Raw genomic sequence first — 11,310 nt, forward strand, 5'->3', positions numbered from 1 at the left:
GATAGCTATAATTGTTAATACCCTGTTTGTGAGTACGTTAAAAGCCGACGAATATCACAAAACTGACATCAATTTCCAAGTGTACTAATCACTTGATAACCATAAAAAAAAAATGAAAAGAATCAAACGTGGAAAATGGTGATGATGTGGAAAGAAATACGAGATGCGACTTTGACGTAAACGCATTAGGTGAGATTGAAGTTCTATGATAAACCGTTAATTTTAACATATTAGAGACATAGAGATATATTATATTTGTACACTTATTTTTTATTAAACTGCTCGAATATGTACATACATCTAATTACTATAAAAGCAATTCTCATTAAAATGGATTCTTAAAGGAATGCAGCGGAATCGGACCGACTCGATCCGTTCATGGTGGAATATAATTTTGCAACTGAATCCCCAAGTGTAACGTCTTACGCTGTAAATTAATATGTATCTTGGCCGATCGTTACCACGTACAAGATAACATTCTCTTTTGTGTATACACATTCCCGTCTAATATAAATCCCATCTTTCAACAAAAAAATTTCTTTTCTTTCAGAATTGCTTATGTGATACTTTGTTACTAAAATAATGGAAGTAAATCCCTGTCGTATATCCGAATATCTGCTCGCGGTAAACGAAATCGTTTCGACGATTATATATATATATATCTGATTACTATTTTTACAGTCACACACTTATCCGGAAAATTATAAATCATCACGTTAAACTGTGAACTTACGTTCCTCTTAAATTTTAATGCTCAGCGCACGCTTCCTCGCGTGTGCACGCGAAAGAAAGCTATTATGGAGCTTCATTAGGAACATATTGTCGCTCGTACGTCACTTATCGCTACATTATATACTTTCTAAATTGCCGAGAATCTGAAGTTAACGAAAATCACGTAAACGCTGTTAGCACACACACAGTGTCTCGCGCGAGTTTTTTTTTTATTTCTATGAATGAATATTTCGTGGCAGTACTTTCGATTCAGTACTTTCATCACCTGCTGGTACCCGGTGGACTTCTATCCGCACGAAGAACACCGTTCGACGAGACGCGCTCGTGAGACATGGAGAGGATCCTCCCCCGGATCGATTGGTCCTTTAGGCGCAGACAAGGCGGGGTGGAGAGTTTGCTTGACACGTGCTCGCCGCTCAAAGAAAATAGAAGATCCAGTACACGGCGTTAAATAGCATGAAGCTAACTGGGAAGACGATGCGCGAGTATTTGTCTATGACGTTCACGTCCTTGATCTTCGGCATCGATACGCGTAACACGGAAGCCCCTCTACGTAGAGCGTGCAATACCTGCGAAATCCGATCACAAATGTACATCAAATTGTACATTTTTGTAAAAAAGGCTCTCTTTTATGGATTTACATTGACGCATACGCGGAGGAAATGAAATACACGCAGATGTAACGGCCACTGCACGTCTCCAAATAATACGATACTTTCTTATTCTTCTTTTTGTCATCGCGTAAAAAGCAGCGACTGCGCGTTACAATTATTTTGCGTATTCGTCACGTTTAACATCTCTTTCATTCTTGTGGTGTTGCAGAGCAACATGGATGATACACATAGTTGACAAAAACGCGAGACACGTAGAGTCGGGGAAATATTGAAAAAAAATGTTGCTTCTCGCGAGAGAAATATCTCTCGTGTAGTTGGCCTCGTTTATAAATGTCGCATACCTTTGGCTTGTGCGGTCTCGGGCCTCTGTACCTGAGACCGCTGTTTCGAGCGTGCGTGTTGTAAGCAGCGGTTCTGGAGATGCGAAAGCTCGGCGGAAACTTGGCTGGGTCATGATCCCTTCCGGTTCCCGGCGTCGATGAAGCGCTGAGTAGGCCTGACCTATTTCTAATGCTCGGCAGAGGCGACATTCTGAGATCCTGAAGCTCTATGATATCCGCGTCGGTGGAGCCGGGAAAAGGCGAACTGCTTTTACTACCTGAAAAATCGAAAAATCGCCGAACTAAAAAAGTGAAACGCGATAATTTACGATAAAAAGAAAATCGATCGATATTCGGTTACCGCTCTTAGAAGAGAGCACTTTCTTTTCGTCGGTCTCTTTCTTCTTCGTCTTCTTCTTCGCCCTGGCACCCCAATACGTGTAATTGACCGCCGCGTATTCCAGCAACGCCGCGAACACGAAAACGAAGCACATTACCAGATAAATGTCGATAGCTTTCACGTAACTGATTCGTGGCAGTGAGCTTCTGACACCCGTCGATATCGTTGTCATCGTCAGCACGGTTGTGATACCTAAAAAGAGCGCGAGGCTGCAGATTCCGTTTACGAAATTAATCAAAATTTTCTTCTAGAAAAAGAATTTAGAGTTGGAATAATTGAAAGCGATTGTTTTTACATGAAGTTTGAATAAATTTATGAAATACGAAAGTCAATATTTGTGCACACAGACGGAATTTCCTTCCGAATTGCCTTTACCGAGAGCTACCCTCGCGCTGGTAGCCTCGTGATTGATCCAGAAGCTGACCCAGCTGAGCATCACAATCAGTATACTCGGCAGATATGTCTGAAAAACGAAGTAACCGATGTTCCTCTGGAGCTTAAAACTCAACGACAGCCTCTGGTAGATACCCGTTGCCAGCTTCTCCTTTCGATCGTTGGTCTCGTAGCCGATTATCGTAAATTGCGGCAATTCTGCTTCCTCGACCCCGCGAACGGGAGTTTCCTTCCAGTACATTACTACGTCGAGCACCGTGTATCCGTCTGAATATTCAGAATATTTCATCATTTAAGGATTACATCTAATAGTTTGTCGAGACTGCGTTTTTGCTTCTCTCTTGCCTGATATTATAGTCGAGCAGTTTTACGGCAGATCTTTATGCCACATGTCTTAGTTAGACAGCTCTAATTACGATGGATGATAAAATAATTATGTAAATTTCAAACACACGTAGGAAGAATTGGAGATTTCATGAATCTTCTCGTTTGGACTTTTTGAAAAATGTATTTATTCATACGTTCGAGATCACTATGCGCGAGAAATGTGAATTTTGAGAGTCACTATTTGTTCGCGCATCATCGACCGTACATACACACATAAACACTTACAGCTCTCGATTTCTACAGTGCAATTCTGCGAGTCGAGGGGATAGTAATGCAAATCCATCATGCAAGCCAGGGTCGTCGTGAATCTCATGCCGTATGTGACCGAGCCGTCGCCTGACAATCTGACAAGCTTGTTGCGCTCGGTGACGTCGTGCAGAAAGCTGGAAATAAGTAAGTGTAGATCCAGTGAAACAGCATCATCCGTGAAACAAGGCGCAGACAAGAGAATGCGATTTTCAAATTCAAATATTGGTGATAAAGCGATTACGAGTATTTAGCAAATTATTGATGCGTTACATGAATTTGTTCATCTGACACGATTACCTGTTTTTATCGTTTGCGAAAAACGTATCCGGAACCCAGATCTTTTCCGCAAAGTCGCCACTTAACGTCAAAACTTCGTCCTCGTGCGAGAAGGCGAGTCTCTCGTCTTTCCAATATTGATTTAAATACATCGTAATCGTGTAATCCTGAGATGCAGATATCAATTTTTAATACGTTGCTAATACGATATCGCCGTCATTTCAAACGAATTATATTAATTGGAATACGTTGGAATATTTGATGTAAAATTATGAAATATCTTCATTTTACAACTAATTTATCACCTTTAAAGAGGATATTGCTCAAAGATGTGATGATGTGATCAGCAAAATGATATTGAGGAAAAAGAGAAACTTTGCTCGTGTATGTACACATCGATCGATCAGTAACGCGGCTTATATCAGAGCTCTGAAGCTAAGAATCGATTTGAGAACGATGTAAACGTCGTTGAGAGAACAAGTTTTACATACTCTGACGAGAGATTCGTGTGCATGTAATATATAGTAAATATTCCAATATAAAGATTTTTTTTTCTATGGTATTAACTCACCATGTTGACTTCCGAGATCGCATCAAAACTCGCGATGGTAAGATCCATCCCGACTAATAATGGGTCACCTTTAAGCAATAATCTTTCGTTAACTTTTGAAATAACTTTTTGCGACGCAAACGAGTGAGCATTTCAATTTGTATAATTCTTTTTAAGCCATTTACATTGGCGAATCGTTGAGCGGGTAAAGAGAACCCGTTCCTAATCTATTGATAATATCGGCAAATTATTTCCCCTCGTTGCACGTTCGATTAAAAGTGCTGATTGCGATCATGCTTCGTTCAATGGCGTGAAAACTTCATTAAAAGCTTCCACAGTGCTATATAACTCATTCTACCTTCGGGCGGGTAGCTCTATTCTAAATTCTAAATCCATGAAGTATAGGTTTCTCTCTTTCTCTCTCTAAGTATACAGTATAGCTTTTTAACGTCTACTTTTATACCTTTCCATTGCCAATTTAGAGAGGATATATACAATATACATATGCTCATTATTTATATTATTAACTATAGTCACGTATATGTACAATGGAAATTATGTTTACGCGTATGCAATTTGTCCCATTTAATTTAATAAGCATACAAATGGATCTTTTGAAACCGGTTTTGGGGAACAAATAGATCGATAAGCATGACAAAGCTTACCGCCAAAGTTCGGCCTTAATCGGATGTCGTAGCCGTCAAGTATCTTCGAAATAGTCTGCGTAACATTTTCCAGTCTATCGGACATCCCGGTGTTCTCTAGGAAAGCCCTATAAAATGTGAAATTGCAAAATATAAAATTCCGAAATAATCTTGATAAAACTTAAACACGTTCAAACGTGTATTCGCTGAAGAATACCTTATTAAATGAATAAAAAAAAACGAGCTTTGCTTCGTGAAGTATGCATCGATACATTCACATCTTTGACGTTTATTTTTGTCAAACGTGGCCCGGCGAACCGCTTTCTCCTGATATAGAAAAATGTATGTTTGTTCGTCCAAGTTATTCATCTAATAATCTTTACACAGTGATAAATTATATTTGTATTTAAAGTTGCAAATAGCATTGTGCAAGATACGGTAAAAAAATCAACGTACGAACAAACGATTATGGACACGAAGGAAATAATGTCACGCATCGCGGGATTAATCCCGCTAATTAATTCAGGCACTGTCGATCTGGTCTGGTCCATAGCGATCATTTTACTCGTGATTGTGATACTCTTTAGCTCTATGCGTGGTTAAAGCAAGTTACTTTTAAATCGCGAAATAAGACAAAGAAAACAAGAGTCTTGAAATGCACCGTTGTTTAGAGAGAGGTTTAGAGAGGATTATCCGTTTCGTCTTTTGCCCGGGAAACGGAGCCCTGTTGTCTCTCATTGTGTACAGTGGACTAATTGGCGCTCTGATTGCTCGAACAATCGTCCGTGTCGCACATCGAACTTAATCAGGTATCTAATTATTTCCTCTCGTAATTAATAATATTAAATTACTTTTGTTTGTATTGTATATACCTCTTTTACTACATTAGCATACCTGAAATTTAATTTTCTCCAATTAATTTACAACACTATTACATTATACATATATCGTTAATGCCAAATCAAATTTTATCTTTTCACTATAACTGTCAATAACGCCAGTAAAGTATAGACTTGTTTATGAAACTTTGTTTTTCTCACATTTTTCACAGCTCGTGTAATTCGGGAATTACCCACGTATCATAGTTTAAGAAAGCTTTCCTTTCACCTATTTTGCTGCTCCATATCCCAAATACCCGATTGCGTATATCGTACAGGAATACGACATAATCGAAACCGTGTCCCCCACGCGTATATGCGTGTCACGTGTGCCTACTACGATTGGAGAGCGCTCGCAATAATATCTAGCGCGATTCCTCAGAGAGGAGAGAGAATCTCGAGTGATCGTTGCTCACCAGATGACACGATGATGCAGCTGCACGATGAGAAGGACGATCAGCGGCAGCCTGCACGGCAGCATCCTGCCAATCGTCTTCGTTATCCGAGCGGAATTGCGTCAGTGAACGACGAGCGTGGTGGAGAACGTCATCTCGCGAACATGCCCTCGCATCCCCTCGGCATCTCCGTAACCGGCTCGCTGCCGCCACCGTCGTCCTGAAATCAGACAGAGGGAACGTGAGAGCACGGTCGACCTTTTCCTCGTAACGTGTCGCCCTTGACCTCGGGTCGGATAACCGGTTTTCTACGCGTGTGCTTCCACCTCTACGCGGAATACGCACCCTCATCTTGTCCAGCGCATGAAAACGAACACCCTCATCGCAACGAGTCCTATCCGGATTAATCTTCACGAAAGGGAGGGTTCAACAACTGTATCAATGACTGTGCGTCAGTTCCGGAGCTCGCATAAGAAATTTTAAATTGCTTTGGTACAAGTACCCAGATAGCCAAGTCTGCCGAAAGCAGATGATGCCAACTATCTGCTATCAACTATTGCCAGCCAAAAGACAACAAATTTGATACAGAAGTTGTTATTAACGATTAATTCGACAAATTGGTGCCAGAAATGTAACAGAGCTTGCTCACAAAATCTAAGAACAGATTGGCGGCAGAAACCGAGCAGAATCTGCAAACATGGCTTGAAGCCGGATTGTCGACAGAAACCGAGCAAGATTTGCGCACGCGGAATCTAACGGCAGATTGGCAGCAGAAACCGAGCAAGATCTGCGCGCGCGGAATCTAACAGCAGATTGGCAGCAGAAACCGAACAGGATCTGCAGCTTTTGACAGTATTCAAATTTACACGGCTATGAATATGCGTTTTCGCTGCGCACCGCTATGCGGTGCACACGTCGAGTTCTTACTCGATGTTAAGATTTAGCCTAACAGTTATATAAGTTAATATACGCGCCTTGGCACGACAATATTAATTTTTCTGAAAATTTTTGCACTCGCGGCACAGAGGCTCCCATGGACAACGTCCATGTAGTTCGCGCACGCCACGAGCAATCTGAAGTTCGAAAGCAAAATTCGGACTTCAGATTAGAATAAATTAACAATAAGAGAGAGATTATGCAACGAACTGTCAGAAAGACACATCAAGCCAAATGTACTTTAATTTAACAAACAAATGCGTTCTTTTAACAATTTATAGTGTGTTAAAAGTAAACACATGCTTTAATATATCGTAAATATGAATGGCCAAAAGCTGCAGATTCTGTTCGGTTTCTGCCGTCAATCTGCCGTCAGATGTTAACAGATCCTGCTCGGTTTCTGCCGCCAATCTGCTGTCAGAGTCTGTTAGCAGGCTCTGCTGGCAGATCACTATCCTAATGCGGACATAATGGATGCCAATTTGCTATCAACTTCTGCAGTAATCTGTTGCCAATCTGCTGGCAGATTGCACACATTTTGCTTACTGGGTAGTTATCTCACGAGAAACATACACGTGTATGTTTCTTTTGTCGTATTCATTGATTTTGACTCTTGATTTACATCAAAACAATAGAGAAGAAAACGAACGCGATAGCTGTATATTTTTTGTTTCGACACATTCGATTCTATAAAGCGATCGACGTTTCTCTCTTTTGAAATTCCCAAGTGGATAATCGATCGATTAAAAAAACTCGAATAAAAACGCCGTTAGCGCGTATATACACGCGGTGTATACTGATCGGAGTAAAGAGTAAAGCATAACGAAATCTGGGCCGGCACAATAGGGCGTCCCGGTGCCATACAATACAACGAAATAAGAATGAAATAAAATCGCGTCTACACGCGTATAACACGCTCTACATATCAGCCGTGCCGCAATGCTCCTCTGTTCATTCTCTGCTCGAAGCTCGACCGCGTCGACAAAATCAACGTTGACAATAGAAAAAGACGAGCTGCGTGAAATATACTCTACAATATTGCATACTCTTGATACAGTTACACCGTCGGACAATCAAGATGAAGATCTTGTTAGCCGCGTAATTCTATACTCTGTAAATAATGACGGCCAACAGCGACTTTTTCCCTTGTTGCGGCTGGCTTTATTAATGGTTGCGTTTTAGATTGACGAGGGGAGATATCTCATGCATGCGATATCTTACGTCGTACTTGATCCGTGTGTTCAATGTGAAACATCATCCGTTTATGGCTAGATTTGCAAATTAATTTTCAAATTCTCTGCCGTTAAGTAAATGCGATCCCGCTGTTACTTTTTTTACCAAACGATTTACTTGTCGTGTAACCGTACACAAAAATTGATATACATGCAATTACATAACGCAAACCGTGAATATAACGTATCAAACTATCAATTATAATAAGTAGCAAAAAGTTACTAAAATTATTAATCATTTAATAAAGCCTCAACTCAACTTTCGCATTCGATTGAGAAAATGAGTGAATTTATTTAATGAACTGATAACATTATGATGAATTTCTGCAAGTGTCTTTCTCTACCATCTGGACCTATATACAAAGCATTACACAAAAAAAAACACTTACCTGCTGCATTCGACGAAAGATCACAATGCGCCTGATGCTCTCATCGTCGATTCGACAGAGATGACAGGTATATTTAGCCTGGTTATCGTGTCGTTGATCAGAGTTTTCACTCGCGTGCACTTTAGTCCATCTTCGCAGTTTGACATTGATCGCGGCGTGGGATCACGATTTCTCGAACGTCGTCGTTTCGTCGCCTACGAGAATCAACATCCACAGGGCCTCACTGTCAGCGTTCGCACGGTTCGGGTCCGTTATCAGGGTCCGGCGCCGCTTGAATCAAAAAGGCGAATCACTCAAATGCGCTGTCACGAGCGCGTCATTGATCGTCGCGCGGCATCACCTCCACGTTCTCCTTGTCGTCGTCGTCGTCGTCGTCCTCGTCGTCGACGGCCAGAAACGAAGACGCGAGGTATTCCCGTGTGCCACGAACCTCGCGAAGGCCGCTGCCTTTCATCCCTCGCAGCTAACGCGGATCCACTGTCGATTTTCTCCTACAGACCCTCTCTTTCTCTCTCTCTCACTCCCCTCTCTCACTCCCCTCTCGTCATGAGTGCATTCTCTCTTTCCATTTCGCGTAGTCTCGCGTCGGAAATCATCCCCCTCGCTCCCACCTGCCAATGTGCGGCTCGCTATCTCCTTCCGCCTCACTTGGACCCTCTCGTTTTCGCGGGTCCTCCGTCCCTCTTGCTCGCATTCCCTTTTTCACGTGCGATCACTCCGTTTCACCTTGCTGCGTCCTGCTCCGCTCGTCTCTGCCCGCAACGTCCAATCTCGCTCTTTTTCCCGCTACTCTCAGATCGCCTTGGTGCTTCTCTCTTCCGCTCCTCGGAGTTTCTCCCCGTCTTTCGTCATCATCCCCCGGGCGTTCCTCCGCGACTCGCCGTATGACTTGCGCAGGGCGCATGCACGGTATATTCTATCTCGGCTGACCTAGTGACACGCAGCCTGTGATCAGATTTTCAGAGCGGTACAGGCCGATCGAACGCCGCTACCAACAGTATCGTCATCATCTGCGAGCCTTTTCAGACGTAAGGGAGAATGCCATTAACCTTTGGGGGTGGCAAAAAGAACCGGTAGCGATCGATGTGCTCATTTTGCGATGCACCGGCTATTCTTAATCGCGAGACAAAGCTTCACGACGCCGACGGATATAAAAATAACAAGGATGAGCGTGAATAGATGACAGAAATACTTTTCTCTGTGACACTTGGTCTGGTGATAATAATCGCATTTGGGAGGTGCGCGATACAATCGAGAGCGCGGCCGTTTAAACTCGAAGTCATATAATGCATTCGAGAAAAATCTTGCAAGTCTTTGTTGTCGCGAATGAGCGCGATGAACCGATCGCGAAATAGTGTTCCCAGTCTTCATATTTTCCATCGAACAGGGGGAGTCGAATGATCGTTAGAAACCGCATCGTTAGAATTCCAACGAGAACTCGACAATTTAGGAAAATCTATTTAATATATATATTATGCGCACTTTTTAGAAAAAAGGAAAACCAAATATATGTAAACATATATGTTAATAATAATAAAAATTGAAATAATCATCAGAACAGAAAGAATATAAAAACAAATATAAAATTATTTTACGTATGTATGTTTATGTATTCTTTCAATCTTATGTGTATTAAAACACACACACAAAATAAGAGTACATGTTATTTTGCACTGCAGTGTGCAATGTTGCAGCAAGCTTCTGTGCTGTATGGGCATATACTCAATAGCATGGTAACGTAATAGATACAATCGATAAGCAGTCTCCGACAGCAGGATGGGTTCACTTACCTTCGAGGGATGATAAGAGTTTTCCTGTCGGCAACACCGACGCTTTTGGTCGGAAATCACTCCAACACTCCGTCCTGCAGGACGTTTTGATCAGTTTTCAGATGTCCGCGACAGGGTCACACGACACCGTATCTTTGCAACGGTACGTTCTCAGGACCAATCGAGGACCGCATCTGCCAAACTCAATTTCTGCAAAACTGCGAAACTTTCGGGGAACGTATCTTATCTTGGACCTCTGTCACCTCGATATATCGCTCTAAAGAGCGATATCAAAGAAATTGTAGATTACTAAGAAAAAAATTGTTTTTTTTAAATAAATATCAAATGTGAAATATTAATGAGAATGTTAAATTTCTTTAACGCTTCAGTCTTTTTGCTGTTGTGCAACATAGCTAAGCTTAAGCTCTTCATACAGTTTATCACATATTAGCGTGAAAAGTTTTTCTCATAAAAATGTGAACGAAATCACAACTCTTCGGAACAAAGTATAGCTTAACTGAAACATGACACGATCGGAAACTTGCTAATTAACGCGTTTAAATTTGCTAACGACTCAGAGCTTAATGCGATTTGACGGGGGAGGTGACGTACAAAACCTCGTTGATTGCACATGTAGTCGCCTGGATCGCCTCACAGCACATCGCCAGATGTAGATTTAGTTAACACCATGCTGACACGTTAAACATTTTAATAATGTTATTGCAGCGTCAAAGCTGAAGCATAACAAAGCAATTTCAAAATGTCGTATGTTTTATTAATCGAGAATATCGCGAAACTTCGAACACGCTTGCTTAAAAGATGATGCGAGAGATACAGGATCTTTCCTTTTTAGTCGCTTGTAAATCGCAAAACTGACCTCAGCACTTTGGACCCCTCGTTATCACTTTTCTGAACATTATGCTTAAGCCGATGACGCAGGATAATCCGTAGAAACTTTTCGTTTATCATAGGCGTTTCGAGTTATTCCCCGATCGTGCGAGCGCGATATAGATATAATATATTCTAAGAGGATTAAATTAATTAATACGCGAATTATTCAGACAGCAAATTTATAGCGCGCGATCGCCACGAGACACGCATGACACGTTAAAAGATTAAGCGCGAATGCACGATCGGCGTGATTTC

General features: G+C 41.6%; 1 protein-coding gene across 2 annotated transcripts; it reads right to left on the bottom strand.

The window, feature by feature from the left end:
• Positions 1-253: 253 nt before the first annotated feature.
• On the bottom strand, positions 254-9,263 carry LOC105286156 (gamma-aminobutyric acid receptor subunit beta-like). Of its 2 annotated transcripts, XM_011350887.3 has the most exons (11): positions 8,736-9,263; positions 8,396-8,665; positions 5,860-6,058; positions 4,587-4,693; positions 3,943-4,010; positions 3,393-3,538; positions 3,072-3,229; positions 2,442-2,726; positions 2,028-2,258; positions 1,688-1,944; positions 254-1,301 (listed from the first exon to the last, which is right to left on the bottom strand). In XM_011350887.3, the coding sequence occupies exons 3-11, from the start codon at positions 5,922-5,924 to the stop codon at positions 1,149-1,151; spliced, it is 1,470 nt and encodes a 489-aa protein (XP_011349189.1). In that variant the 5' UTR covers positions 5,925-6,058; positions 8,396-8,665; positions 8,736-9,263; the 3' UTR covers positions 254-1,148. The 2 variants fall into 2 exon arrangements, with proteins under 2 accessions (XP_011349189.1, XP_011349188.1); XM_011350886.3 differs by having other exon boundaries at positions 8,396-9,263.
• Positions 9,264-11,310: the final 2,047 nt, after the last annotated feature.

The sequence above is a fragment of the Ooceraea biroi genome, chromosome 4 (assembly GCF_003672135.1).
Source record: "Ooceraea biroi isolate clonal line C1 chromosome 4, Obir_v5.4, whole genome shotgun sequence".
Lineage (NCBI taxonomy): Eukaryota > Metazoa > Arthropoda > Insecta > Hymenoptera > Formicidae > Ooceraea > Ooceraea biroi.